Source organism: Gorilla gorilla, chromosome 2 (assembly GCF_029281585.2).
Source record: "Gorilla gorilla gorilla isolate KB3781 chromosome 2, NHGRI_mGorGor1-v2.1_pri, whole genome shotgun sequence".
Classification (NCBI taxonomy): domain Eukaryota; kingdom Metazoa; phylum Chordata; class Mammalia; order Primates; family Hominidae; genus Gorilla; species Gorilla gorilla.
In genome coordinates this window covers 72,413,903-72,431,070 of record NC_086017.1, presented here as the reverse complement: position 1 = coordinate 72,431,070, position 17,168 = coordinate 72,413,903, and the positions used below count along the sequence as shown (strand labels likewise).

Sequence of the window (17,168 nt, the reverse complement as noted above, 5' to 3'; positions counted from 1 at the left end):
GCTGTATTCATTGTTGCAAATCTCTTTCTATGGATGCAAAGTAAAGGGAAATGGTTAGTAGCTGCCAGATATAATTCCAGAAAAGTGTGAGGCTGTTACAATCTTGCTAGTCATTACTAAAACAACTACAAAATTTCTTGCCCACTTCCTGAATTTGATCTTTTAAGTCATCTACTTCCCTATGTACCTAAGTCCAAGATTTCCTTTCACATATTTAAGTTATTGTTTGCTGCTAAAATGATACATTTTCCTCTGCCCGTACAGAGATTTTGTAATAAAGCTGACATTTATTGTGCATCTACTTCCTGACATGCCTCATGCTTATACTTCACAAGCACTGTCTCGTTTAATCCTCACAACAGCCCTGTGAGTTAGGAACCATTACTGACCTGTCTTACAGAGCACCAAGAGGTTAAGCATCTTGACCAACATTTCACAGTAACTGGTAGAACTGGAACTGGAAGACTATACTCTTAACTGTTACAAGCCAATAATCTCTCTCCTTAGCCCTGGCTGAACCTCCCTCTTATGTCTATTTACTGCATGAAAACATTAATATATTATTTTAAGCACTGACCAGGACAGCTACATGATCTATGTAACCCCAGAGCTGTTTGTGCTGGCCTCATCAGCAGCACAAGGTCGATAAACTTATCAGTCATCCGGTCGATGCTCCCTGGCTCAGCTTTGGTCCAGCCATCACCTCTCTTGCCTGAGCCCCTGTGACCAGTTCTTCACTAATCTCTTTGCTTTCTCTCTTGCCCTGCTTCCTCCTACAGTGTATTCTCTATCCAGCAGCCAGTGAGATCTTCTTAAATAGAAGTATGATGGTGTCACCCCTCCTGCACTCTTAAAACCCTGCCATAGTTTCCCATTCATATTTAGAATCAGCATACTGGCGATCTGATTTACCCATTTAAGAGGTCAGTCTAGCTACCATGGGATGAATGGAGCATAGAGATGAGAAGGAAAGTAGGGAGGCCAGTTAGCGGACTCCTGTCATGGTCCAGGTGGTGTTGATGGTGACTTGACTGGGGAGTTGCAGTGGGGATGGAATGAGATGGGATACATTTGGGAAGGAAAGCTTGAAGAACTTGGCAATGGATTACATGTTTTTATGCAGTGTTTTAAAATCTCATCAGAAATCTTTAGAAAGATCGCTCTGATCTCACAAGAGCATGGCACTTAAAACCAACTGAACTATAACAAATGTCTATTGACCAGTTACCATCTATCAGGAATTGAAAGGAATTCAGAAAGAAGAACATGTTTCTATGCTAGGTATTTAGAAAGCAGGACCAGGGTTCCTTCCCTCCAGAAACTCACAGTTCAATAGGAACAATAAATATAACCACAAATAAATTAAAGCTGTGTGATAATTGTAACAGCAGAATTATCTACAAGGCCTAGGAGATGATGACATCAAAGTAAAGGTTTAAACTGAGGGAGAATATGAGTTTTCCCATGAGGAGCAGGGAGAAGGCATCCCAGGCAGCATAGGTTGTACCAAGTTACAGAGGTGTGAATTTTTATGGTGTGGTCAGGAATTACAGATACACAATGTAGATAATACAATGTGCAGAAGCCAAGTCAAGGGGGTAAGCAGAGATGGAAAATTAAAAGTTTTTTAGGCTAGGTCAAGATGCTGGACTTTGTCCATATAGGCTAAAGTTTTCCCAAGTGCATTCATGGCACTGATAGTACACAAGATGGTTTTAATGATATATAGACGAGCATGGATCAAATACAATTGGCCTTCCCCATCCACAAGTTCTACATCTGAGAAATCAACCAACCATGGATGGAAAATATGTGGGGGGAGAAAAACAATGAAAAATAAAAATACCATAATAAAAAATAATGTGAATAAAAAATAATACAGTACAGCAACTATTTACATAGTATTTACATTGTACAAAGTATTATAGGTACTCTAGGGATGATTTAATGTATATGGGAGGGGCCAGGCGAGGTGTCTTACACCTGTAATCCCAGCACTTTGGGAGGCCGAGGCAGGCAGATCACCTGAGGTCAAGAGTTCAAGACCAGCCTAGTCAACATGGTGAAACCCCATCTCTATTAAAAATACAAAAATTAGCCGGACATGGCGGTGCACATCTGTAATCCTAGCTACTCAGGAGGCTGAGGGAGGAGACTCGCTTGAACCCAGGAGGTGGAGGTTGCAGTGAGCTGAAATCGTGCCATTGCACTCCAGCCTGGGTGACGGAGTGCGACTCCATCTCAAAGAAAGAAAAAAAAAGTATATGTGAGGATGTGCTTAGGTTACATGCAAATACTACACCACTTTATGTAAGGGTGGTGGATTTTGGTGTCTGTGGATTTTGGTGTCTTCAGGGGTCCTGGAACCAATTCCCTGTAGATACTGAGGGACAAGTGTAATCATTCGTGTATTTTAATATGTGCTACATAATGTATAATTGGTATATCAAGCCTATAATATAGTTTACTTTTCAAAATAAATTTATTCATGTTAAGTAAGTTAATTTAAAGAAAAATGTCAAGTAAATCATAGAATAGGTGAACAGATGTGGGACCAATGATGTAAGAGGCCAAAGTTTGAGGCACTTTTCATATAAATGGTGGGGGGAGGGGGGAGGCACTGAAGGAATTTTAGTTTGGAAAAGGCATGATAAGATTTGCAGGTGGTAAGCTCTGTCTCATTTCCAGGAATAGGATGAAAATCATTCTCGTGTCCCTGAAACCAATTAAGAGGTTCCTCTATAATTGTCCATGGAAGCAAAAAATGTGGGTGGGGACTGAAATAGTGGAAGTGGGAAGAGGGAAGACAGAGCCGTGAGGAACTCCCCAGGAGGTAAAAACTCAACTGCACTTGGCGACTCAGGAATAAGGATGAGGAAACAGAAGGACCCAGGATGACTCCTGGGTTTCTGGCTTGAAGATCTGAATAGATTTTGGCTGCCAGCCACTCTTAAGGGCCCCTGAAATTTGTCAGGCAGGAAAAATTTTAATTAGGTGCATTCTTCATTATGTTCCAAAGCAGAAATTCTGTCTGATTTGAGGTGAAGTGAGGATTTGGAAGTTTTCCAGTGGGTGTTGATGACAGTAGACAGGTAAAGCCAGTTTTAGAACTCAGTATTTGAATGTATTTCAGTATGACCAGATCTCTCCTTTCTTAGTTGGATAGAGCCTGAAAAATGCCAGGCCTCGATTCCTAGATCGGTGCCAGTTCAATATGTAACAATCCACAATGCAGATAGGATAATACACGAATTGATTAGTAATATTGACCTTACGCCAGGCGCGGTGGCTCACGCCTGTAATCCCAGCACTTTGGGAGGCCAAGGCGGGTGGATCAACTGAGATTTGGGAGTTCGAGACCAGCCTGACCAACATGGTGAAACCCCATCTCTACTAAAAATACAAAATTAGCCAAGCATGGTGGCGCATGCTTGTAATTCCAGCTACTTGGCAGGCTGAGGCAGGAGAATCACTTGAACCCAGGAGGAGGAGGTTGCGGTGAGCTGAGATCACACCATTGCACTCCCGCCTGGGCAACAAGAGTGAAACTCTGTCTCAAAAAAAAAAAAAAAAGTAATATTTATCTTAACTTGTCCGGACGGCTTTGAGCTCTGCCTCTGTAGTTCTCAACCCTCCATTTTATTTTATTTTTCTGTATAAAAAATTAATTTCTTTCAACAGAAGAGCTTTTGGAGAAGGAGGAAGGAAGTGGGGAGACCTTCCTATGTTGACTTGGAATTTCCTCCCTGTAATGTACCTGCATTCCTCCCTGTAATACACCCGCAATACAGCAAAAGAAAACAAGGGAAGGTTTTCCTGAATGAAACTTGACAAGATGCAAAAGAGTTGTGAGATTTAGCACCCTCTTTTTTCTTTCTTGTGCAATGTCTTTCAGGAGTTCCCCTACCTAAAAGACTTTTAGCGCATACACAAATTAAGTTGCAGCGTCACATTTTCCAAGGTGCTTTCTGGAATCAGTCAAGGAGTCTAAGTCTCATGATAGGCCTCAATTCCTCCTGTAAGTGGGAGTGAAAAGTGCTTGCTGTTGTTTATGCTCAACCACAGAGCTCCAGAATCTGTGCCCTGTTCCTGAGCCATGTGCGTTTCCTTGTTTATAAGTACCAAGCTTCACGGCAAAGTGTGTTCAACAATTCACTCACTCAAGCATTAATGCAGCTCTGGTCTTTCTCCTTTCCCTTAGGTATTTATGGGCCATCGGTAAGAATGTCTGGAAGAGATGGAAGAAAAGGTTTTTTGTATTGGTGCAGGTAACTAACTCTTCAACTCTTAAGAGACATCAGTATTAAAGATTTGCTAGAATGAATGAATGCTTTTTAACTGAGGTTTAACTTAAATACACAGAGCTCATGCATTTAGCTCAATGAATTTTTACATATATCCATGTAACCACCATTCAGAGGAGGATACAGAACATTTTCAATACCCAAAGGGCTCCCTTGTGCTCTATTCTCTATTTTTATATCACTTTTAAATTTTAAAAAATTAATACTCATAATTTTTTAATTCAAACAATACAGTAGTATGTGAGATAAGTCGGGGAGAGTAGACTCCCACCCCTGCCCAGTCTCCTGCCAGGGATGGAGGATTCCAGAAGGGAGCAAGCTCATGCCAAGTGAGGGCTGTAGGGACATTAACTTTGGCTGAAAACAATGTAGTATTTTGAAAAGAACTGAGATAGGCATTATGAGTAAAGTCAGAATTTAGTTGGACTTTTTGCCTCTATTTTATTATTTAGTGTGTTTGAATTTGAATTATCTGTGTAGGAGTGCTCTACTCTTCTTGGTGCCTGGTGCTTCCAAAAGTCTTAGCCAACGTCCCATAACTATGTTTAATATCTAGGATAAATTTTTCTATTAAACTTCTTTTTTTTTCTTTTTAGCTGAAACAAACCAAATTCTTCAAGTTGTTCTGCAAGTTGCTTTTTCCACACAAGTTATTTAGATACCTTTCAATGTTTACATATATAGCTCTGGCTCTCATATCTGTAAACTTTTCCCTTTTGGATAGACTTCTGGACTTTCCCAATTTGGGCTATTCTTAACAAGGCTGCAGGGAATATCTGTGTATATGGATACAAATGTAGATGCAGATATTGATGTTAATACATTAGTCATATATAAATAATACCTTTACTCTTGAGCATTTCTTAAATTTTTTTCCAGAAATAGTAATACCTGTCCTTGAAAGACCCCATCTTTTTGGTAGGGGAGGGTGTTTATTTTTTGCATCAGGATTTTTCAGTTTACAAAATTTTCGAGTGCCTGTTTTTAATTTTCAGACTCCACCAGAGCATTTAAACTATAACTCAATTTGCAGAAATCTAATTTATGCTATACTCTGAAAGATTTCACAAAGTGAGTCAACTTGGAACTGAGTGACAAAGGTTCTTATTGGGTTACTTGACTAGGATTAATATTTAGAGTGCTACCAATATTTAGAGGGCTTTATACTCAGAGACCTGACTACAAAGCAACTCCCTTTTAGGTCTAAATGACCTTGAGGGTTTCACCAACTCTGAACTTCTAAGACTAGACTGTCTGTAGATCTACTTAAGTCTCTGCTGTGCCGCTAAAGCAAAATACAGCTCTCTGGCTCTAATAAGCAAGAGGTCATCTTTGCTTTCAGTATTGTTGTAGGGTAGAACAAAACCTTAAAGTGATTTAGCCGCAAAGAACATTTTGGAATGATGCCCGTCCCTCAAAATAACCCACAGCTGCCCAGCACGATGGCTCACGCCTGTAATCCCAGCACTTTGGGGAGCCGCGACGGGTGGATCACCTGAGATCAGGAGTTCAAGACTAGCCTGGCCAACATGGTGAAACCCTGTCTCTACTAATAGTACAAAAAATTAGCCGGGTATGGTGGTGCATGCTTGTAATCTCAGCTACTAGGGAGGCTGAGGCAGAAGAATCACTTGAACCAGGGAGGTGGAGGTTGCAGTGAGCTGAGATTGTGCCATTGCACTCCAGCCTGGGCAACAAGAGCAAAACTCCGTCTCCAAAAAAAATAAATAATTAAAATAACCCATGGCTAAGCAATTGAGGCTATTTTAGCTTGTGGTACATTTCCTCAGACTATTAACTGACCAGTATTTATTGAGCACCTACTTTGTGTGGAGTGCATTGAGAGGACATGGAGAACTATCAGGTCTGGTATTTAGCTCCCAGAAAGGAATCTGTTAGAGTTCTACATATGCAAACAGCAGAAGTAGACTCAAGCTAATTAAGGTTTAAAAAATGAATATATGGAAGGCTTTGGAGTTAACTCATAGAATTGTGAAAAAGGCTGAATTACCCATCCATGTTAAGAACAGGGCCAGCATAGTTCCAGAAATCCAAGTTGTATTAGGCTTCTCCAGAGAGACAGAACCAATAGGATATATGTATATAAGAAAGGGCATTTATTAGGGAGAACTGGCTCACATGATTACAAGGCAAAGCCACACAATAGGCTGTCTGCAAGCTGGGGAAGAAAGAAGCTGATAGTGGCTTATTCTGAGTCCGAAAGCCTCAAAACAAAGGAAGCCAACAGTACAGCCTTCAGTCTGAGGCCAAAGACCTGAGAGCCCCCAGCAAGTCACTGGTACAAGTCCCAGTGTATAAAAGGCCAAAGAACCTGGAGTCTGATGCCCAAGGGCATTAGGAACAGAAGGAACCATGTAGCAGGGAAGAAAGATGAAAGCCTGAAGACTCGGCTTATCCCACCTCCTTCCACCTGCTTCATTCTAGCTGCACTGGCAGCTGATTGGATGGTGTCCATTCACACTGCGTGTGTATCTTCCTCTCCTAGGCCACCAACTCAACTGTCAATCTTCTCTGGCAACACCCTCACAGACACACCCAGAAACAGTACTCCACCAGCCATCTAGGCATCCTTCAATCCAATCAAGTGGACACCTAATATTAACCATCACAAGTCCTGGAACCATGGCCAGTGCTGCTGGTGTGTTCATGAGACATCCTTGCATCTCTCCTTGAGGGTCAAATTTCATAAAGGGAGAATTGGTTTAGTCTAACCTGGTTCACTCCCAACTTTTAGCAGGAAGAAGGGATGGCACTTGGATTGACAGTCCCACTGGATTGTCTTTCATGCAAAATCAGGATGCCATTACCAGAAGGAGAAATGGATACTGGGAAGGTAAAAAATAACTGGTATCCACTTTAAAGAGCATACAATGTAAATGGGAAGACAAGACACATCAAGAGGCAGTGCTGGCCAGGAGCAGTGGCTGACGCCTGTAATCCCAGCACTTTGAGAGGCCGAGGAGGGCAGATCACATGAGTTCAGGAGTTTGAGACCAGCCTGGGCAACATGGTGAAAACCCATCTCTACTAAAAATACAAAAACTAGCCAGGCATGCTGGCTCGCACCTGTAATCATAGCTACAGGGAATGCGGAGGCAGGAGAATTGCTTGAACCCAGGAGGCGGAGGCTGCTGCAGTGAGCTGAGATTGCGCCACTGCATTCCAGCCTGGGAGACAGAGTGAGACTCTGTCTAAAAAAAAAAAAAAAAAAAAAAAAAAAAAAGCAGTGCTGAGTCATGGATGGTTCTCGCCCCTCGGTGCTTCTCATTGCACTTGGCACAGCAGTCTCTCTTGGAATTACTCGGGAGCATGCCTTGCCTCCCCGATAGACTGTGCACTGTTTCAGGGCCAGTTTTGTTTCTGATTCTTTTTTGTGTCTTTCCCTCTTTCCTCCACCACACCCATACACAGTCCCTAGCCCAGTGTCTGGCAAAGAAAAGAAAAAGGAAGAGAGAGGAGAAAAGCTCAGGCAATACCTTGGGTGGTGCTGAAAAAGGAGAGATCGTGTGCTCCGAGAAGTGGCTGGTGACAACCGTTCTCAGATTTCTGAGAACTTTTGATATGATGAAGTACTTAGGAGAAGTAGATGACCTCTTATTTTGGGAGAGGAAACTCTTCAGGAAAAACAAGAGGAAATATGTGGAAAACATCAGTAAAGCCATGTCTGTACAGTAAGTACAGGGAGAACCAAAAGGTAGAGAATGATTTTTTCAGGCAACTGGAACACAGGTGTTTAGAGCCTTCACACTGAGCCTTCTAATAAGAGAAGATGAAAGTCACACAGCAGCTAAAAAGCAAGCTCTGTGCTCACTTCTGAGAATCATAAAAGAGCACTTCTCATCTAAAGCTCAGTGTCTTTCCTAGAAAGGCAGGAGAAAATAAGTTCAGAATTCTGTGAAATTTTTCATGTACATATGATTCTCATTAACTTTAAAGAGCTGTCAAGGTATGTTGGGTACATCCATCCCCCCAAAAAAATCTGTTTCAGCCTGAATCAGATTTCTCCCTTAACAACCTCTGTGACACACAGAGGTGACATGAGAGTCCCATCATCACAAAGATAATGGGGGAGCCAGGATGACAACTCAGGTCTTCTCTTTCAATTCTTGTCCTATTCACCACAACAATATCTAAAAGCAATTTGCTGGCATACCCAGAAAATACTGCATTATTTTTAAATTCTTTCCATTTTTTCTTCTCCCCTATTTAAGTGATCACATTTAGAAGCACTTTATCAATATCATAAAGAAAAAAACACACTCCCTTTGAAACAACCCCAATGCCATCAGAGCTGCAGGAGGAAAGTTCAAGGCCACCAGCTGGTCCAATTCAAAGGAAGCTAAAATGTCCCAGGTTGTTTGAAGGAAAGGATGTCAATCCAAGCAGTGGCAATTGGCCCCCAACAGCTGCAGGCAATGTTGAATTCAGTCATATGTACAAACGATTTTCAGTTTGTCTTTAGCCACCAAACCCTTACTTTGAAACTCAAAATGCAAACATGAAACCCGGAGAACCACCCTGGTTCAATTTGCAGAAGCGTGAGTGTTCTGGGGAAGGGAGAAGATTCCCCTAACCCCACCCCTGCTCCCAGGCAGCCTTAGAGGGAACTCCTTGGAAAACAGTATGGAAACCACCAAACAGAAAGTATATCTACCCAAGTGACTTACAGAATCTTTGTGTCTTTCAATTCAGATGTTAGATCTTATAGAATGTGTTTATATAGAGAGCTAGCAGCACACAATTTCCAACACAATTATGATTTAATACATTAGATTTAAAACAACGAAAATTGTCTGAAAAAACAAAGACGAAGAGAGGACATCCAACATTAGTCTCCTCAAAATTCATCTCCTGCTCTACACATACACACAGAGTCTACTTTTTTGCTTATAACATGTAACAATTAAAATTCTCCCTGACTGAGATTTCCTATTAGTACTACTGTCTTGGGGAACCAAATTTTAGACTATAAAGGGACTTCCTACTAGCCAGGGATAAAGGATATACTCAGAGGAGTGCTGGACCAAAGTAGCAATTCCCATTTCTTAAGGATCAGAGCTAAAATTACTATAGATGTGGCTAGAGTCTACCCTACCAACTGTGAAGGGAATGAAGCAGTTGCAAGGAGCTTCTGTGACAGAGATTCAAGCATTCCCGTGCAATGAGAGAGTGTCCGTAAATGGGGGCCTGGACCATCTGCATCAGGTGTTGTTTAAAATGCAGACCCCAAGGTGCCATCCAGAAGACTCTGATACAGTAAGTCTGGGGTGGGGCCCAGTATTCCGTACTTATAACAGGCACCCCAGGAGATACTGATGCAGGTGGTACAAAGGCCACCCTTGGAGAAACACTGCCTTGGAGGTCATTACCCCGCTTAAAGTGAAGGGTCTCATTCCCTTCAGATGACACCATCTTAGAGTTTATGTTCTCTGTGGAACCGAGCATCAGAGTAACTAAATAGATGACTATATTCAGATGGCACAATAAAGCCTCCTCTTGCCATCTTCCTTGAAATTCCAATATATGTCCTATAAACTTGGCTGGCTGCAAACCCTAACCCAGAGATCAAGGGGAAATGGGCCTTCAGTATCCTGAGTCAAGAAATTACTGGGGCCTCATTCTAAACCCTCGGGTCCGTGGTGAGAACCAAACACATTGATTACTACTGTTAGTAACTCTAATGTGACCAAATCAACACTAATGATAAAGGTGCCAATTCCATAGAGCACCGCTGGATAGCCAGAACGCCCCACCCCGCATGTGTGTGTAAGGAGAACAGTGAAAACAGGCCAACTTATCACCCATATCAGGTTAGAAAGTCTTAACGCTTTCATCTTTTTATTTAAAAAATATTTTTATCCTGTGATCAAAAGATTTCTGGTGGCCAGACATGGTGGCTCATGCCTGTAATCCCAGCACCTTGGGAGGCTGAGTCAGGTGGATTACAAGGTCAGGAGTTCGAGACCAGCCTGGCCAATATGGTGAAACCCCATCTCTACTAAAAATACAAAAATTAGCTGGGCATGGTGGCATGTGCCTGTAGTCATAGCTGCTCAGGTGGCTGAGACAGGAGAATCGCTTAAACCTAGGAGGCGGAAGTTGCAGTGAGCCAGGATCATGCCACTGCACTCCAGCCTGGGTGACAGAGCAAGATTCTGTCTCAAAAAAAAAAAAAAAAAAAAGATTTCTGGTTAAAATCTACTCTTTTGATTGGTGTTCAAATAATTTCTGAGACATTTCCCCCCATTTTAGCACTGTACAAACTGTAATATTCTGTGGTTCCTCTAATAATGTGGACAATCACTTATATTTATATGGTTTCTTAGAGTTTACAAAGTGTTCGTCAAGCTGGTCTTCACAACCTTTCTGTACTACAGTGAGGACAAGGCTTTTCGCAACTTCACATTAGAGGAAACTAAGGCTCAGAGTGGATAAGTGGCCTGCCCAAGGTCAATGGCTTGTAAGCAGCCAAATATGAAACCTAACACAGGCCAGGCGCAGTGGTTCACGCCTGTAATCCCAGCAGTTTGGGAGGCCGAGGCGGGTGGATCGTGAGGTCAGGGAATCTAGACCATCCTGGCTAACATGGTGAAACCCCATCTCTTCTAAAAATACAAAAAATTAGGCAGGCGTGGTGGCGGGTGCCTGTAGTCCCAGCTACTTGGGAGGCTGAGGCAGGAGAGTGGCATGAACCCGGGAGGCGGAGTTTGCAGTGAGCCGAGATCATGCCACTGCACTCCAGCCTGGGTGACAGAGTGAGAATTTGTCTCAAAAAAAAGAAACCTAACACAGGTCTTTTGATTGCAAGTGCCTTCAATAACTCCAAGCACTTAGACAGGACTGGCACCTGAAGAGATTGATGCATACAGAATGTTATATATATATGATGGAATACTACTCATCCATAAAAAGGAATGAATTAATGGCATTCACAGCAATTTGGATGGGATTGGAGACTATTATTCTAAGTGAAGTAACTCAGGAATTGAAAACCAAACATATGTTCTCATTCATAAGTGGGGGCTAAACTATGAGGATGCAAAGGCATAACAATAATACGATGGACTTTGGGGACTCAGGGGGAAAGGGTGGGAAGAGAGTGAGGGATAAAAGACCACAAATTGGGTTCATTGTATACTGATTGGGAGATGGGTTCACCAAAATCTCATAAATCACCACTAAAGAACTTACTCATGTAACTGAATATCACCTGTTCCCCAAAAACTTATGGAAATAAAACATTTTTTAAATAAAGCATTGTGTTAAAAGAATGTTCTAGAACTGAATTACTCAGATAGAACCAACATGGCTCCTCTGTTTCTGATTCTCAACTGAGAATGTTACCAAAAATTATGTTCTAGCTTTCAGAAAAATCACTAAATCAGAATAAGATAAAATATTGTCAGATAATATATAATGCCTTGGAATACAATAGTAGTCACCTGGGAATACAATATTAAAATGAGTTAACCACAAAAATGACTTGTAAGACATATGAGTAGTTGAAGGATTTGTAACTCCAAATGTTTGTTTTTGCCACTCCACAATTGCTCTATAAGACATTTATATTTATATTCTGGTTGCAAATGGCAGATATCAACCCAAAGAGGCTTAAGTTTTAAAAGGGGAAGAATTGTACTGGTTAACTAATTAAACTAGTAATTAGCTGGAGGGTCTTCTGTCATGACTAGATCCAGGACTCAAGCAATATTATCAAGCCTCTGTTTGTCAATATATTTAATCTTTTGGCTCTGCTTTCCTCTGAATTGACTTCACCCTCAGGCATGATCTCTGGCAGCTCAAGCCTTACAAAAGTTTACCAGCCCCAGAGAAAACTTTTCTTTTCCAATTGTTCCAGTACAGGCCCTCAGTTAGCTTTCTTTGGCCCAATGTGGTGCCAAATCCTTGCACCAGTCACTGCAACCAAGGAGATACTATGTTGATTGGCCGGGCATGGGCCAAGTGTTTTACTCACCCTACTTCCAGCTAGATGTGCAGTTAGTCCCACACAAACCACTTGCCCTGAAAGTTGAAAAGAGAGTGGTTCCCAAAGGAAGACCAGGATTCAGTTGTGGGAGGGCAATGAATGGCCTGCATGCACACATAAGAAATGCCCCCACAGAAGGCCAGGTGCAGTGGCTTGTATCTATAATCCCAGCACTTTGGGAGACTGAGCTGGGACGATCACCTGAGGCTAGGAGTCTGAGACTAGCCTGGGCAACACAGTGAGACCCCATGTCTACAAGAAATAAATTCTTTTTTAATTATCAAAAAAAGAAATGTCCCACAGATGTTATCATCATCCCCATTTAAAGATCACAAAACCATGTCCCAGAAAAGTTAATTGAACTGCCTTGGTTCACATAGAAAATAATGGATCTGAAAACCAAATCCAGTTCTGCATGACTCTAAAATCTATTCTCCTTCTCCTCCACCAAATGGCCTTCACTTCAGTGCCAATCAGGAGTCTGGGATTTAGACACTGTGATCCTTCATTCGCAACTACATCACATTAAAAATAGTCCTTAGTCTCCAGGAACTGTGTGATTCACACCGTAAAAATTTTCTCCATCCTCAGATTTTGGCTCAATCCGTCAATGCTTCCTCAGGAATTCCTTGCCCAACCACCCATCTAGACCAAATCTCCAAGCTCTTACAGTACCATATACCTCTCTTTTTAATATTTGCCACTATTAAAATAACACGTTTGTGAAATAATGGGATTAATGTCTACCTTCATGCTAGACATGACGGCAGGAATCACATCTGGTTTTCTGCATGTTTATAGTCCTCAAACCAAACACGCTACCTACGTATTTGTTGAATGAATGAATGTATCTATTATAAACAACTCTTTTCTAAATTATGTATGTGAATTTTGGACAAGGGCTGGTGACCAGAGTTCAGTAAAAATAACAGCTGATTAATTTTCAAAGAATGATGGTAAAAGCAAGGAAAGGGGATTTAGACAAAATACATTCTACTGTTGTATGTCCAAGTATTTTAGTCTCCCATAGGTGATAAGAAGGGGAGAGGAGAGTTGGGGACAAAAAAGTCTAACCTTTTCATCTCATGACTGGAATCTACTTGCTAACTATAATTGAAACTCAGGGGCAATCTTAGAGGTTATGGACAGTTCCTATATATTAAAACAGTGGTTCTCACATTTTAGCATGTATTAAGAGATATCTGGCCAGGTGTGGTGGCTCATGCCTATAATCCCAGCACTTTGGAAGACAAAATGGGAAGATCACTTGAGCCCAGGAGTTCAAACCAGCCTAGGTAACATAGTGAGACATCCCCCCCACCATCTCTACCAAAAAATTAAAAAAAAAAAAAAATAGCCAGGCGTGGTGGTACATGCCTCTAGTCCCAGCTACTAGGGAGGCTGAAGCAGAAGATCACTTAAGCCCAGGAGGTCAAGGATGTAGTGAGCCATGTTTGTGTCACTGCACTTCAGCCTGAGCGACAGCAAGACCCTATTTAGAGAGAGAGAAAGAGAGAGAGAATCTGAGACAGTTATGAAAAATGTATAATCCTAAGGCCCACTCTGACCTGAGATTCTGATTCTGGTCTGACTTAAAGAATCTACATATTTACAACCTAATCCACCCCCTCACCCCCCACACACACTATCTAATAATAAAGGCAGCTGTCGCCATCCACTCTTTTTTTTTTTTTTTTTTTTGAGATGGAGTTTCGCTCTTTCTCCCAGGCTGGAGTGCAGTGGTGCGATCTCAGCTCACTGCAACCTCTGCCTTCCCATTTCCAGCAATTCTCCTGCCTCAGCCTCCGGAGTAGCTGGGATTACAGGAGTCTGCCGCCACGTCCAGCGAATTTTTGTGTTTTTAGTAGAGAGGGGGTTTCACCATGTTGGCCAGGCTGGTCTCAAACTCCTGACCTCATAATCTGCCCACCTCAGCCTCCCAAAGTGCTGGGATTATAGGCGTGAGCCACTGCGCCCAGCCCGCCGTCCACTCTTTAAGGAACATTACTTCAAAGCATTCTGTAGTTTAAGCGCGTGACTGGAAATGAGCTAAGGATTTTTAAATGTGTATCTGAGGTGCAGCCAGCTTTAAAATAAAATCTCGCTGACTGTTCCCTCAGAAGTCCCAACTGCCTGTCCTGTGATTCCATGAGAAGTTACCTACCCTCTGAATATCCCAAGGATGTGAAAGACATAGTCCTTTAAGCCCTTCTCTGCAAAGTGCACTCTCAGATGTCTGCTGATCATTTGAGATCACTAGATTTTTATGCTTTCTGTTGTAGGCCAGGCTGTCTGACAAGGGTGGCTGACTTTCTCACTTCTAACATGCATTCCAGGCTCTGCCATGCCTTTATTACAACAGTGCTCACTGCCTCATTAATTTTTCATCAACAAAATACAGTTTTAAAAGAATTCTACTATGACAGAGGAACATGCATTTCATGGGAAATGGCTTTTACTTAGTGTGGTCTTGTGGAAGTTTAAAAAATAAATGTAAGGCTTTCCAAATCTTTGCAATTCTCCCACCATTCAATCACTCTATAAAAAGTGAGATTCCCCCCAAAATTTCCAATAATTAGAATCATTCAAAGAGAAATCATTCTTTCTCCCCTCCTTTATTCCCTAAAGTACGTTGCAAAATCCTAAGATGCTCCCAATAAACCAACTCAATTTGGTTTACCAACTCAAAGCAATTCAGTTTGTGGAGAGTGACTTCAGCAATATAACCAGAAGAGGGCATCAGCATACAGCTCTCCAAGAAGGAAGCCACTGAAATAGAAAAGGAAAAAAAAAAAAAAATTAAAAAGCCCAAACCATGTAGTAATAGTAAATGCATAAATCTTGAAATAACACCCTTCTGTTGTGATTTTTTTTTAAATCTTAAGTGAGTGTCGGCAACTCTCTGTTTGGCCAATCACATTAACAAACTATGTCATCTTTCATGTTGTCAGATGAGAAATGCCAGGTTAAAAAAAAAATCCGGCTGGGCATGGTGGCTCACGCCTGTAATCCCAGCACTTTGGGAGGCTGAGGCGGGCAGATCACCTGAAGTCGGGAGTTTGAGACCAGCCTGACCAACATAGAGAAACCCTGTCTCTACTAAAAATACAAAATTAGCCAGACATGGTGGCGCATGCCTGTAATCCCAGCTACTCAGGAGACTGAGGCAGGAAAATCACTTGAACCCAGGAAGCGGAGGTTGCCGTGAGCCAAAGATCATGCCATTGCACCCCAGTCTGGGCAACAAGAAGAAAACTCCATCTAAAAAAAAAAAAAAAATTCCCCATGGGACCGTTCCAGCAATGTCTATGATCATTGTCATGCAGAGGGTCACAGGAAATCTGTTATCCCTAGGATCAATAATAACAAGTTGGAAAGGCCTGGTACTGTACTTGGAATCCCCTGTAAATTTGGGGGGTAAAACCTCTTTATTGGATTGTATGTACTCAACTTTCTAGAACCAATCAGATTCAACTACTGAATGCCCATTATATGGCAGATTTTGCTTATGGGAGTGAAAATACAATCAAGACATATGACTCCCTAGACTTGTCTTCAATGAATTTATAATCCAGTAGGTAAATCCACCTATTAAGCTATACTATATTAGAATGTGTGTCAAATGCAAGGAAGCTGCCTGTATAAATGCATATGTATATGAAGTGTTTGCTCTATGGGTATCACACATGGTATGTAAAACTCAATTAATTCTCTAGCAACAATAAGATGCAGGTAAATACAGATGAAGACTCTGAGGCTTACAGAACAGACAGCTTATCAGAGCTGGGATAGGACCCCAGCCCCTTGGAACCCCCAGCCTACACTCTTAACCTTCCATTTTAGAAGAGTATGCTATTGGTTATTTTGTTTATTATAAAAAATTAATACGTGTTCCTTTATGAAAATACTCTCAGTGACCCAGCCTTAGGTTTCCCCTGGCATTGTGATATAAGGAAGAGTTCTGCAAACCCTATACATTATAAAGAAACCCAAGTGGGGCGGTAAAGTTTCCATCAGGAGCCAACAGAGGGCAGCAACAGACAAACCAACTACCAAAAACATCCTCCTGCGGACACCCTTCATCTCTCCACTGGGACCCTCAAGCCTCGGACAGTGCGGGAGATGCATGTAGCACTCGAGAGCGTCAATTTCTTATCACCATTAAAACAACAAAAATCTCACTATAGAAGAGACTAAAAATGTCCCCCACTGGGATCAAAGTTCACTTAGAAAGTGTCTCTTTTAATAAAGGAAACTAAGGGATGAGGGATGTGGCACTCCTTCTCCAAGACATTTGACATCCGTGGATAGTAAATATGCCTGAGAGCATTTAGCCCAAAGCTGGGAGGATGCTTGCTTTCCCACGGGCTCCTTGCAGACAAGCCAGATGTAGAAATGCTAAGTATATGTGCTGGATCTGGATGCACTAGAGTGACAGGGTCCTGAAGGCGGGCCTGCAGCTGTGAGCACCCACCCTGCACTGGCATGGTTTGTGTTGGTAGAGTGAGGTCTGCCATTAGGGCACAAGTGACAACAGCCACGCCATTGTGGGGGCTGAGGATTGCTCTACTGTGACTGGCACCTAGCGATCAAGCGCTCATTGCTTGTGACAGCATGTCACTCCTGCACTTGTCTGAGATAAGAAGAAGACTTCAAAGCAACCAACGTACTCCTTCAGCAGGAAGAAGGGGACAAAACATGTAGTTTGATGCTGATCAAAATGCTGCAAAAAATAAAATACTGAAATAAAAAGGCATGAATAAATGAATGTCTAGCCTCTAACTTCTGACCAAAAGGTCCATGTTGTATCTGCGAGCATGGCAGTCTCAGCCAAGGCCACAGTCACATTAGGTAGA

The 17,168-nt window shown here is 42.0% G+C and overlaps 1 protein-coding gene across 12 annotated transcripts in view; it reads left to right on the top strand.

The window, feature by feature from the left end:
* CADPS (calcium dependent secretion activator) overlaps positions 1–17,168 on the top strand; it is a 476,794-nt gene that overhangs the window by 298,031 nt on the left and 161,595 nt on the right. For all 12 annotated transcript variants that reach the window (XM_055383622.2, XM_019024533.4, XM_055383621.2 and 9 more), the window contains exon 9: positions 4,202–4,268. In XM_055383622.2, the coding sequence (XP_055239597.1) occupies positions 4,202–4,268 (67 nt within the window). The remainder of the gene's footprint in view (positions 1–4,201; positions 4,269–17,168) is intronic.